Below are 13,964 nucleotides of genomic sequence, written 5' to 3'. Positions count from 1 at the left end.
TCCGAGGAAGCCTCCAACTAGGAAGCCACTTTAGAAAAAGAGAGACCGGCCGGCGCTCTTGTCTTTGCATGAAAGTCAGTGGTGAGGAGGGAAATGGAGGCAACGGGGAGCAGCCGCTCTTCCCACTTCCCACTTCCCACTTCCCACTTCCCACGTTTCCAGGACACTTCCCCGCGTCTCGGGAGAGGAACGTGCGTGTGCGGCCGAGAGGTCGCATTATTGTAACAGTTACTGTACGAACACTACGGAACTGAATTTACCTGTGATAACCTAGCCACTGATCTTTCGTAATTTTTCTTAGTATAAAAGCAGGGAAAAAATGGCAAAGTGTTCACAGAAAATGCTGGGGCGGGATTGTGAAATTGTTTAATAGAAAATAACCTAAACCATATGCTTTGCATTGTTTTGTTTTAATTAGATTCTTGGCATATACTTGGGGGAAAACTAATTGCGGAACTCCGATAGGAGATGGTGGGGGTGCCGTGCACAGCTGCTCACTCACCGTCCCCCCCCCTGAGATTGGCCGCACCCCCGATTGGTGGCTTCCCTTGGGAGGGGCGCCGTCCCCCCCTCCACAGGTCGCGGATCTGCTGCGCACTGTTCTCTGAGGGCGGGCCTGGGGCCACAGAGCGGGTGGCGGAGAACCGGGGGCATCTGCTACCATTATAAGCTATGAGTATTGGTTTTTTCTATTTATAATTAAGGTTTTTCTGGTGTTGTTTGTTTTCAAAAGGAGGGTCAACGTTCTAATTTACAGATGGTGCATTTACAAATCAAGATTTTATGTTACTTTCACGACGGATGGTGAACACGAATATCACAGGAAAGGCCCACGTAACAGGTGCCGATAAGTCCACGCCCCCTGCAATGGGGCGCCTGCCCCGCTGTTCCACTCGAAGGGGGCGGAGGAGGAGTCCGGCTCCCAGTCTCAAAGGCCCGGGTTTCTGCTCCTCACTGGCTGCCTAACCTCAAAGGGTAACACAAGGCAGTCTGCTGCTCTGTTGGATTTTCACTTGAAAACAGTATGGGCAAAATACCCAGCAGACAGGGTGATTATGAGAAAAGAATCAGCCCTGGCTGGTGCGGCGCAGTGGATTGAGCGCTGGCCTGTGAACCACAAGGTCACAGGTTCGATTCCCAGTCAGGGCACATTGCCTGGGTTGCAGGCCAGGCCCCGAGTAGGGGGGTGCACAAGAGGCAACCACACACTGATGTTTCTCTCCCTCTCTGTCTCCCTCCCTTCCCCTCTCTCTAAAAATGAATAAAGTCTATGAATGTAAAGCAAAGAATCAATATAACGTCCTTCCAGGGGGTCACTCTCTGCTTCGTGGCTGAAATTCTAGAGTTGCACTTTCTCACCTGCGGGGTCCCCCATCGGACTCAGGAGAGTGACCGGATCGGACCAGACTCGCTTGCTGTTTGTGAGCTGAAGTGATGGATGTACCTGAGATGATGCTACGCTTTTGCCCGTGAACTGAGTGGATATGCATATCAGTTCTTCACGTTTATTTCCTGCAAAGGAAAACCGAAAGACCCCGGCATAATTTGTAAGTATTAAAATTTAAAATCTCATTACTCTGGAGAGGCTTCCAAGTCTCTGGCTATTCTGCACATCCAACGAGGAACTGCCTCCAGCTGGGGTTGCCATGGCAACTCTGCTCCTCTCCAAGCGCAGGGAACGCGGGGACTGGGAGGTGGAAAAGTCCCACAGCCCAACCGCCTGCGCGCCGCTCGCTCCCTCTGGGAAAGGGGCGTGAGGCGCAGGGAACAGGCGCTGTGCGGGGGTCATTTTACCGACAAGCAAGAGCTGCTCCGTGCAGAGCACTCAGCCGGTGTCTGTCTGTGCTGTGTCCGCGCTAACGGCAGCCACTCATTTGCCACGACCAGCGCCCTCTGTGGGCAGCGTCCGTCTCCTCTCCCTGTGGACGTGGAGACAGGCTTCCTGAGACTGAGGAGCCCCCTGAGGCTGCACAGCCAGTAGTGGGGACGTGGGGACCCCCACGAGTGGGCGTGGGCCTGTCGCTGCAGCAGGCGCCTTGCAGCCCCCCCAGCGCAGGGGTCCTGGGCCTCGGCTTCGCACGTGCAGCTGCCTCCCGGGGTCAGGGTCACCTGCTGCCTCAGAGGAGTCGGCGCCCCACGGCCCCGTGACTCTGCGAGGCCCCGCGCTCTCCCAGCACCTGGCGGAGCCCCATAACCCAGGCACAGAATCGCATATTTCCAGGGGTGCAGCTTCCCTGATCCAGAGGAGAAGCGCATGCTGTGGGTGCTGACCCACGGGAGAGCTCGTTTCCGGAAGGTTCTGCCCACTTCAAACCAGAAACCATTGTTGTGGGGAACCCTAATTCCTGAATTTAGCCTCCGAACCGTAACACCCCCAACCAGAGCCGTTCTGCACTGACGGTGGGAATGTCCCCAGGTGCCCCTGCCCGTGCTCACACACGGACAGAAAATCGGGGCCTGGAAGAGCAGTCGCCACCGCCCCCTACGCAGCCCCAACGTGGGAACAGCACGAGGTCCAGCCTCCAACAGGGGCCAGAAAACGCAGCTCCGGTCACCAGGGTGCGTCACCCAGCCTTTAAAGGGGAGAAAATCCAGCCTGAGAGACAACACAGTGACCCTGGAGGACCCGGCGGAGGGAAAGAAGCCACGGGGGCAAACACCACACAGCCCGATGACCCAGGGACCTAAAAGAGGCGACTCGGAGAAGCCAGAGCGGAGCAGCGGGGCAGCCGAGGGGAACGCAGGGCGCGGAGCTTCCCTCCAGCTCCAGAGATGCAGCGCAGCTCGCCCGTGCAGTAGGAGTGTGGGCGCCACCGTGCAAAGGGTTCTGCCCAGAGTTTAAATTAGATTAAGTTAAACCCAATTCCAGTCTACTGGTAAACAAACAAAAACAAATCGTGGCCCTAGGCGGCTGCACCAGGCCCCCGCGTTGGACGTCCAGCTCAAAGTGGACCATGGGCTTTACGGCCCCTGCTCCCTGCTCAAATCAGAGCTGTGCTGTGGCACGAGGTGTCCTCTCTGGAGGTCGCGTGTTCTGGGGACACTGCTTGAGCCCCCACAGGTACACGTGGGCCGCAGAGTGGAGACAGACAGACCCGGGGTACACACAGGCCCCCCCAAGACTCCTCCGTCCTCACCTGCGGAGGGATAGGCTGCAGCGCCTGGGACACGTCCGTCCCCTGCAAATACCGCCAATCGGAGATAGAGCAGCAAAGAAATCTCCAGAAACGAATCCTCTGCCTACAGGCGTATCCACAGCACGTGCTTCACCAGCGGTAAAACCAGCCAGTTGTCATGACAAAGGGAAGGCGTGGCCGCAGGTGCCGGTCCAGTGAAGTGTGACCCCTTTTCTGGGGCCCTGCTCCCCCAGGTCCCTGTTTCCCAGGAAGGGGGGAGCGCGGCCTCGCATGTCACACCAGCTGACACCAAAGGCCTGTAGATTTTAAAGCGCCAGAGCTCTCAATCTCTGCGTGTGGACCGCAGCACGGAGACTTGCTAGAAATAGCACCGCTTACTTCACCTCAGTCCTTGCTAATCGAAGACGTACTGGAGTCAACCGGAGCTCTGCACCCACCTAAGACACAGGCTCTCTGCGATCCATCGACTGACTCCTCATTAAAGCAAACAGACGTCTTTAAGGTCCCTTCACGGAACCACACAGGAACGTGTGTGATACCCTAGAGGCTTTCACACAAGCCGGGCACCACTCCCAGGCTCCGTCCCCAACCCAGTACGTCCTCGCCGCCTCGGAAACCTCGGGCTGCGACGTACCAATCAACCCGTCATCTGACTTAAAGAAGTCAATGCCCAGGAATCACAGACGTCACTGCCCAACAGGTTTTCCGGCCCGAACCTGAGGAGATGTCATTTCGTTCTCCGTTTAATCACAGATTTTATCCAAGCAGGCGGCCTCTCTCTCTGGACTGCCTGCCGCAGGCAGGTGGTCGCGTGGCTGAGTAACTGGCCGTCTCTCGGCTGCCCGGGCTGCCTTGCTGGGCTGGCGTCACTCTCCCAGAAAGCAGGCCCCTGCCCATCGTTCTGCTCTGTGCTTTCTTCCTGTCAACGTATCTGGGCTAATTCCACGACTCCCTCCTCCGCACCGATTTCCGCCTCAAGTTGACCGAACACTACCCTTCCGCCCCTCCAGCAGGGTGGTCCGACCTCATGGCGTCTCCACGCCGCACTGGAAGAAGAGCTGTCTCGGGCTGCCCATTGAATACACGGACACAAATGAAAACTGATACATACAAAAGGTTTTAGGTGGATCTATGGTTTTGTGTTGGGCTGTGTCCCACGACCGCAGGCTGGACGCCCCTGCCTACAATATTCTTGCTCATTTCCATCCCACCTACGCTTGGCCCTGTGAAACAAAACGACTCGTACTGTGATCACTCATAAATGATCACACGCACAAAGCCACAGACTCCAAACCAGTACGAAACGTCGGATGCACATTTACTTGTGAGTCTGCACCAGCTGCACAACCTCACACACACACACACACACACACACACACACACACACACCATCTGCCACCTGGCCTTTCCAATGTCCCTGAAACAGTGCGCCGGTCGTTCGCAGTCAGTACCTGCTGCCGTCGTTGGGGAAGCACAGCCCACGGAGCTGTTCTGAGACCTGGTCCTCCCGTCGCTGCTGCTGCTGCTGCTGGCACTGTGTCCGCGCAGCCTCGAGCCCCTGAGGTCTGATACCCACTGCGTCTGTGAGACGTGACGGGGAGATCTGATGGGCACCTTGGGACTGGGGCCGTTTCAACTCTGCCGCTGTGGCCACTGTGGCCACAGTGACCCTCTTACGAACCCCACAAGTGTGATTCAGTGGCCCTGCCAAGGCTGCGAACACAGACCCCACAGCGAGTGGGGAGTGCAGTGCCACCTTCCAGGACTGAGACTCCGCCAACATCCCGCAGTCACACGGGTGACCAACATGTGGCGGGGTCCCCATGCCGTTTCTGATGGCTTTACTGAGGGGTAGTTCACCACTGTGGCCGTCTCTCCCACAGTGGCCTTCTCAGCTCTGTCCCCATGGTCTCGCGTGAATCGTGGGCGCTGTGCTGCTCCAAATGAAACTCAGAGATTGTGAGAGCGTCGGCTGCTTTCACCGCCGCGGCCCGGCCCCAAAACCACTCAGCTCCGGGTTCTGTGCCGGGAAAACCTCCGTGTTCCTCCCCCTGCCTCCTTCGCCATTTCTACCTAGTGGCCACTGACCCTGGAATCCAGCCTCCCTTCTCTGAATCTCCGCCTCTCTCCAACTTCATCGAATCTGGAACGTGCCTCTGCTTCCCCCTCGGGAAATCGCTTAACTCCCACGTTCCCCGCCCTTCGGGAAGTCTCTCCCAAGCAGGGGCGACGCCGTGTAAGTGTTAACCTTCATTCGTCCGCAACAAAAAAAAGACGGTAGAAAATGAGCAATTTATTCCCTGCTCACAAATTACTGCTCACAAATTACTGCCTGTAATTTATATTTATTAGGTTTAATTTGCCTGGCTGTAGAAAAGAGCCGAGTAAACAAATCTGGCGCCATCACCCCGTTAACGGGAATCAGTGTCCTGTTCATTGCTGCGCACTTCCCAACGACACGTGATTTACAGGTTGCGTCGTGTGCAAGCGGCAGTTCATAACGATAGCCTTACACACGTAGCACTTCATTCTGAAAGTGGACAGTCGCCCGGAAATAAACCGCACCCGTCGTCCCAGAGGCTGCGGCTCTGCTCTTCCCTCTGGCGCCCACTCGCATTTCTGTCCCTCACTCCCACCACCTCTTCCACTCCACGTCCTGGTCTATCCCACACGCTGTCATCCGTCTGTATTTCCCGTCACCGACTCTCTGTTACCGATTTCCTCTGTGTAACATCCACACTTCCTCCTGTGCTAGTCCTTCGCCCGACTCACAGAACTTCCCAAACACACCTCTTCCCCGCCTTCCGACCCAGGCCCCCACGCTGAGTCATGGGGGTCATCAAGTGGCTGATGAACTTCGGTCACAGGCAAGAGTGCACCCACCCTCCCTGGACTTCACGCCTGCCCCGCCCTCCCAGAACCACCGCCTGGAATGCGGCCTCCGTCTCCGACCTCTCAGGTCGGCCCAGTGCCAGCTCCCCCTTCGGCGGGACCTTCCTGTGGTTCCTGCAGCCCCTGAGGCCCTGCTGGCCTTCCTGTCTCGGTCACATGGGGCCACATCTCCAGTTTGGCTCCTGAGGGTTTGATTGGCCTTGATGCTCCGATGCGCAGTGGGTTCTCCGACGGCAGGCGCCGTGTCTCCCCTCTGCCACCACGCCACACGGGTCACAGCGGCCACCCGCCACGCACTCAGTGCTCAGTGGGTCACGGTGGATCTCGGGCGGAGCCCACGTGGGTGCACCACTGCTCCTCCATCGCTCATCTGCTCACGTTTGTGTAAGATCCGGAATTTCTGAGGGTGGGGCCCGCTGACCAGCAGCATCAGCATCGCTCGGAAAGTTGTTAAAAATGAGCGTATCAGACAACCCTAGACCTGCCGAATTGAAAACTCCGGGGCGGGCCCCAGAAGCCTGTGTTTTTGGAGTTGTCACAGCAGCAGGGCCGATCAAACAGCCCCAGGCAACGCCAAAGTGTCATTTCTGAAAACACCCTGACCTGCCCGAGACAGGGTGCACAGTGACCAGCCAGGGGCTCCCTGCGGCTCACAAAGCCGGATGGTCACAGAAAAGCTGCCTTTCTGTGAGATCGGCCTTCTACATCAGAAAGGTTTGGTGGTAACGGCTATGACCCCCGGCTTCGCCTCGCTTCTCCTCGTTACCCCCTCAACACTGGCTTATCCCTACAGACTCCAAATCAGAATGGAAATTGGAATGGAAAGCCCAGAGGTCACAGCTGGAAGCTCGGGCCAGTGGTCCCACACTGCGGAGGATTCGGAAATGTTCGAAGGCCCACACTCCAGGCTGCAGCGACCCACCCCAGTCCTTTCTGGCTCACCTCATCTTGGGGTGGCTCAGGGACAGGGACGCGGGCACGGGAGCGCGGGATGCCGGAGAGGACCCTGCGCGCTCGGAGGGTTTTTTAGGCGTGGTTTCGGGAAACCCGTGTGGACCTTCAGTCTGTCGGAGACCAGGACTGCCCGGAGACGATCTGTGCTTCCCAGACTCCGTCGTTAATCTCATCTCCCCTAACTTGACAGGGCGCTACCAGGGCTCGGCGAGGAAACAGAACAGGTAAGAAACTGGGAGACAGATCCACAGGTGGGTAGACAGATGATAGACAGGCGAAATATAAAATGGCATAGATGTATAGGAGGTAATAGAAGGAGTGAGAGAGATTGTTTTAAGCAATTGGCTTACAGGATTTGGAGGGTTGTCAACATCAAAACCCGCAGAGCAGGCTGGACACCCAGGGAAGCGCGGGTTTGGCAGCTCTGGCCGAAAGGCTCCCGTAGCAGAGCCCTCGATTCTCTTCCTTTCAGGGACCCTCCGTCGTTCTTCCTTGAGGCCGTCGGCCCACTGGCTGAGCCCCCCGCCCCCTCCCTACCACATCATGGAGGGCAATCTGCTTCACTCAAAGACTGCTGGTTTAAAGTTCATCCCATCCAAGAATATCGGCACAGAGACCTCTGGACCAGTGTATGACCGAACATCTGGGCTCAGGACACCAGCCACTCGGGCGCATAAAGCCCGCTGTCGGGGACAGAGCTGCCTGAGGCCTTGGGAGCTGTGACAGACCAGTTCAGGTCCCTAAGTGATGGGCGCTGAGGATCCAAACACAGGGTACATTTACCATGGAACACTGCGCAGCAGAGAGAAAGGAGGAGCCCCTACCCTTCGTGACAGCAGGGGTGGAACTGGACGGCGTCACGCCAAGTGAAATGAGCCAGGCGGCGAGAGACAAATCCCATCTGATCTCACCTGTACGTGGAACCTAATCAACAAAACAAACGAGCAAACAAAATATAACCAGAGACACTGAAATAAAGAACAAACGGACAGGGACGAGAGGGGAGTGGGGCGGGGGATAATAGCGCAAAGAAGGGGAAGCGTCATCAAGGAACATGTAGGAAGGACCCACGGACAAGACAACAGGGGGCGGGGACTGAGTGTGGGAGGGGATGGGGGGCAAGGGAGAGGAATGGGGTAAAATGGGGACAGCCGTAATGGAACAACAATAAAAAAATTAAAAAACAAAATAAAAAAAGAATGTCTGAGTTTTGCTGGCCATGTGGCATGGATCTCAGAAAATATTTGCATTACCATAGCAGAAATCTATTTACCTCGAAATACATCCCAGTAATAAATCTCCATGACAAAATGGGTACTTGTGCGCCGTGTCTACTTACATTGATTTAAACCCTTGCTGCACGTCAAGTCTCCCAGAGCAAATTTAACTCTCAGGTTACCGGTGCCGTCTCTCCTGCCTTCCAAAGACCCCGCCCAGGAGTGCTTTTCTGCCTCACTCTCCAAGCCTCTCGGGTCGGCCTTGGCTGCAGTGCTGGCGTTGCCGACCTTTCTCCCGCGGAGTCCTCTTTGCTCGGCGCTGACGGCCCCTTCTCCTGCGGCCACCCCGAGGCTGAAGCAGGTCTTCGTAAGCTGTCTGTCCCATTTCCAGGACTTCCTATCTCCCTGGAAAATTTTAATGCAAAATTAGACCTAAATATGTTACAGTGTTTCATCACACTTTTGATACTACAAAATCTTTCTAGGTTCTTCATTGTCCCCTAAGATACAGCCACTGGAGTGGCATTTGCCCCTCGTCATGGAACCCAGACCACGCCCGCCCCACTCTGTCTGGGACCCAGTTCTAAGGGCCACCGGGCCCCGCGTGTCTCACGCCCGAGCTCGGACGGCTCCCTCCCAGGGAAGCTCCCAGGGACCTGGGTCAGGATCCCGGCTGCCCACGTATGAGCTATACGAACTTAGGAAATATCCTTAAGCTAAATAAGCATCATTAGAAGTGTTTGTGATCATAATGCACACTCCATGCATTTATTCAGTTTCCATTAATTGAATGTTAATGAAGCAAGTGAATAAAACCAAGTTCTGACAAAATTAATTGTCCTAATAGTAAACTAACTATATTACGACTGAAGCACTTTGCACAACAAACTGTAGCTGGGAAACCTTTGTCGACTCCCTAGGCTTTGGCACGAAAACACACACTTATTTCAGTAATTATGGGTAACATCCACTTTGTAGCCATAAAACTTTCGACATGAAAGCATTCTTTTTTTTCAATATGGAAAGCCGCTGAGGTTCTTGTTTCAAATTTGGGTGCCACCAGAAGATTCGCCTCCCAGAGAAACAGATTATGTCTGAGAGCATGGCTACTTTTAAATACATTCAGCACTTCAAATCTTGCAACTGGAGATTTAAGTGAATGTAAGTGTTGATTACAAAACATCTACAGTGTCTCTAATTACAGGATCTGCGTCTTACAGAGTCGTACGAATGAGCGTATTAATTAATTTCTCAAAGCTCTGATTACTGCTTTCTCTTTGCAGCCTCCCCAAGAGCAGAGAATTTTATTCCAACAAGTTTGTTACAATGGTTCACGCTGTGCAAATTGCCTTTGAAAATTTTATTACATCTGAGCCATCCCGCAGTATCGGTAAGACATTGTACGCGCGTTCCCACGTGAGGAAACTGAGTTTTAAGGAGTGGCTCTGCTCCCAGACCACAATAACAAAGCCACTAATCAGCAACGGGCAACGCCCTTCAACGTGATCACACTCCAGTCCGAAGCCCATCATGGTGGTCATGGTAATGACATGTCTGGTACCCAAGGACCTGAGTGAGTATTGCTCACCATCTCTCATCATGAGGACATCCCAGGGTCCCTGCCAGGGCTGGACCAGACTGGTCACTGCCACTTGGAGCTCAGGCCACGCCCACAGGCCCTTCCGCACAGGCTTTCCCGGACCTGGTCCCTTTCCCCGGCTCAGGGGTCACGCTCGGCGCTGATTCCCAGAAACTGGAAACACGGACCTCACCAAGCAAGTGGGGCGCCTCAAAGTGCCCCTCAATGTAACGCGCCTCTCCTTCCTCTGTAGAACCAGGTGTTGCTTTTATGGCTTCCCAGGCCACACCCTCCTGGTCCAGGCGGCCTGGGTACCACTTTAAATTGTCATTTCAGTGCCGTCCGACCCCAAGGCGTCTCCGGGCCACACTGGAGGAGGAGGTATCTTGGGCCACACGTTAAACACACAAACACTAACAAAAACAAAAACCCCGATGTTTTAAGTAAATTTACAGTTTTGTGGTGGGCACGTTCACAGCCATCCTGGGCCTCATGGGCGGACACCCCTGCGTGCGTACGTACAGGACCAGGGAACATTGAAGTACAAGCGAAGGGCGTGGGTCAATGAACTGGACCCCTGTCCTGAGTGTCCTGCTGTACTCAGGCGCTTCCGGTAGGTGGAGAGGTCAAGGGCCCTCCCCCCGAACCACCACAGCACAGGCACCAACACTCGGCCAATTCCGCCTCCACCCACCCCGCCCCCCAGAGAAGCTCCTCCCTGTGGACTCTCTTTGCCTTTGGACTCTGCACATCGGACCTAGTTCTCTTCGGTGGAAACACAAAGCAGAATAAACCCGCTTCTCTTCGTGTGAAACACAGGCAGAGACACGAGTGCAGAGAGAACACGGCCCAGAGCTGGAGACGACGTGTAAAGAACTAAAGCGCCATAAACGTGCGCCAGCGCCTCTGACAGAGGACGAGCCGCCGACAGTCGCTGTCGGGGAGACGGGCTCAGGGGGGTGAGATGCAGCCGGGGCCCCGCACCCAAACGAGCTCCCTGTGAACTAATGACCCAAATGAAAATGCAGAACTTTACAGTTAACTGAAGAAAATGCAGGATGGCTTTGACACAAAAGTAGGGTGCAGATTCTTAACAAAACTACAAAATCACAAATCATAGGGTTAAAATCCTATGTTCTGTTAAGCACACAAGGACAAAGATAAACAAATAACAGTGAGGAAGATGTCACTGGCGATGCCTACAGGTGACATGGCAATAATGTCCAGAATGGACCAGGAAGCCCTAAAATCCATGAGAAGGAGACAAAAGCCCCCGTGGAGAAATGGAGTGAGGACATGCGAGAGAAAACGAAATTTAGGACACAGGTGACCAAATAATTATTTAAATTTATTAGGGATCAAAGAAATGGAAATTAAAGCAAGATGGCCTCGCTCTTCACTTAACCAAACAAGCGAACTTGAGAAGGTCAGAGGACGCCAGGCCCGGCCCACGTACAAGGACAGCAAACCCGCGGTCCCAGCGCACGGTCGGCGCGGACACCCAGAGACGACACGGCTGTATTCGGCCACAAGGAGCACGCACACGCCGTCTGTTCTGGGATTCAGAGCCTGGGTTGATTCTCACAAAAGCCCACGTGGGAACGTGTGCCCACGGCAGCCATGTGGAGGTGCAGGGGGCTGGAGCTGGTCAAGAGGGGGGGTCACGTGGACGGGGAGTGAACAGCGGTCTGGATGCGGGCCACATGGAGCCACGTGGAGCGCCAGGCGGCCGCAGGAACAGCGAACCAAAGGGATACAGAGCGGGGTGGATGGACCTTTTGACGCAAGTCATTCCCAGTGAAAAAAATCTTTTGAAAAGATACGTAATAATACGATCTATATAAACTAAAAACATGCAGCACGCGACCGCCTCTCGGAATGCCGGTGGAATGAACTGAGATGGGCACATACACAATAACCCAGGTCATGAGTGACCGCAAGTGACCGGCAGGAGAATGGAGATGAGATGCTGGCCAAAGTGAAAGTTAAAATGCTGAGCGAAAAAAAACTAACGAAACACAGAAGAGAACCCCAGATGGGTCCGTGTGGCACAAACGGGAGGATAAGCTCAACTCTGCCCCGGGGACAAGGTCCACGAGAACGCCCCACTGGCCCCTGCCCAGGCTCCGAGAGCTGTGAAGACATCTGACCCTTGGCCCGAGTGGCCACTCTCCCCGCCTTTCTCTTCTCCCCTGACACCCCAGGCCGATGGGACTGGGACGCACGAGCCGGCTGACCAACCCTCCCTCAGCCCATGGCCGGGGGGTGGGGGGCAGGTGGCATCTTTCGTGCCGCACTGTCCTTCCCCCGTAAGAAGACCCAAGTTTCTTAAAAAGGGCTGACGCTGTTCTTTCTCCCTTTTTCTACCGGAATCAACAGCCTGAGGTTGGCCACACACAGCGTCCACTTTGCCACTCTCAGTGTGGCAGTCACACGGCACGAGCGGGGACAGGAAGAAGGGCCCTGGTCCTCGCTGATTCCCGAGAGCGGCGGTAATGCCCTTGGTCTGCTTGCTCTGAAGTTCTGGTTCCCATTTCAAAGGACGATACAGCTAACGGTGCTGCCCCTTTGTTACCGAGATGCAAACCAGTCGCTCCGTCCCAGCCCAGCATGCGGTCCTTCCCGCGGACCTCCCCGTCCCACCCCTTCACCCACACGAGACGCACAGTGCAACACTCGTGTCAATACTTAGCTACAGGGCAGTAAGCGAACATACATGTGTGGGTTCATAAGTGGAAAGGAACCGGTATTTGAGTTCCACCAACAAAAACACGCGACTTATCCTGAGACGGTCACTGGCCCCGGAGTCGCTGATGACCCTGACACAGAGGACACCAGACTTGGTAGGAAAGAAAGCCTTTTATTAAGAAACTGCTATTTTTGCTCCATTTTTGTGCACCCCAAGTGCTCAGCCCTCTGCTGCACAAACAGCCATGGTACAGAGACAGAAAAACATATGAGAATTTACATTGAAAAAATGACCCCAATAAGATCTTCCGTCTCCAGGGATGAGGTCGAACTGTGCAGTCCCCAACGCCAAGGAGCTTCCTCGAAGTTAAATCAGGTTTCCGACAGACATGCTAATTCTCTACTTTGGTGTGAAATCCACAGATAGAGGGCTTCACTTGGGCTTCGACTTGAACCTGGAGTGATGCTTAGTAGCAAAAGGACTCTGTAGAAAAATGGCTAGTAGCAACCGGAGCCATAGCCACAGCCATAGTGGGAGCCGTACCCACAGCCGTAGCCACAGCCAGAGCCATAACCACAGCCATAGCCACAGCCATAGCGGGAGCCATATCCACAGCCGTAGCCACAGCCGTAGCCACAGCCATATCCAGAGCCATAACCACAGCTGTAGCCACAGCCAGAGCCGTAGCCAGAGCCGTAGCCACAGCCATATCCAGAGCCATAACCACAGCCGTAGCCACAGCCAGAGCCATAGCCACAGCCTTTTCCAGAGCCGTAGCCGCAGCCGTAGCCACAGCCCCCGTAGTAGTTGCCACACATGGTATCAGGCGGTGAGGATGCAGGTGAGGGGCAGGAGGGCACTTGTGAAGTCTGAGCCGCCTGCTCTCCCAGGAGCTTTATATGCCCCTCTGGGGTGGGTGTGTCAGACCGCACGTGGTCTCTGTGCCCTCGTTTTATGGCCGCTTGCCTCCAGTGAGCTCACTCTGTGCACAGCGATTGGCAAGGACGCCGGGACTTATTCACCGCCACCCTAGACATGCTCTCCAGCCCCAAAGCACAAGGAAGTCCCATTTCTGGCGCCCGGGCTCACGCGACCCTAATTTCATCTTCCGTAATTGCACTAAGTGGCCGTGACGTGACGCGCCACCAAAACCCACCGGACCTATAAATGTGTGTTTACTGCTTTGCTCTTTCAACTTCTTAGAAATTTCCTGTTCAACACAAACTCCTACTCACTGCTACTAATGTCCTCTTCATTGTCATCGTCATCATCGTCACACCATCGTGCAATTCCTTCCTCCTTTCCTAATATTTGGGGGTTTTTCATCCTAGTCGTTCTTAAAGTACTTTTCATGGATTTTAGGACAGCGAATCAGGTTTTCCAACACGTTATGCACGCTCCCTGAAATAGTCTCCTTCTCTCTGAAGGAGAATTCATCCTCCCCCACCTTTCCAGTCAGGTTATGACATTTCCACCTCAGGAGCAAAAGTGTTTGT

General features: G+C 54.7%; 1 protein-coding gene across 1 annotated transcript; it reads right to left on the bottom strand.

Moving 5' to 3' along the window:
• Positions 1 to 12,965: 12,965 nt before the first annotated feature.
• Positions 12,966 to 13,286, bottom strand: LOC128626284 (keratin-associated protein 6-2-like). The gene has a single exon (XM_053657945.1). It carries the CDS (start codon positions 13,284 to 13,286, stop codon positions 12,966 to 12,968), a length of 321 nt encoding a protein of 106 aa, XP_053513920.1.
• Positions 13,287 to 13,964: the final 678 nt, after the last annotated feature.

Source organism: Artibeus jamaicensis, unplaced genomic scaffold (assembly GCF_021234435.1).
Source record: "Artibeus jamaicensis isolate MK-2021 breed Jamaican fruit bat unplaced genomic scaffold, CSHL_Jam_final scaffold_474, whole genome shotgun sequence".
Taxonomy (NCBI): Eukaryota; Metazoa; Chordata; class Mammalia; order Chiroptera; family Phyllostomidae; genus Artibeus; species Artibeus jamaicensis.
Note: the sequence above shows the minus strand (reverse complement) of the source record. Positions and strands in the feature narration are given on the sequence as shown.

Excerpts from the sequence above, each read along its gene's own strand:
- LOC128626284 (XM_053657945.1), bottom strand. The coding sequence starts at position 13,286 with ATGTGTGGCAACTACTACGGGGGCTGTGGCTACGGCTGCGGCTACGGC.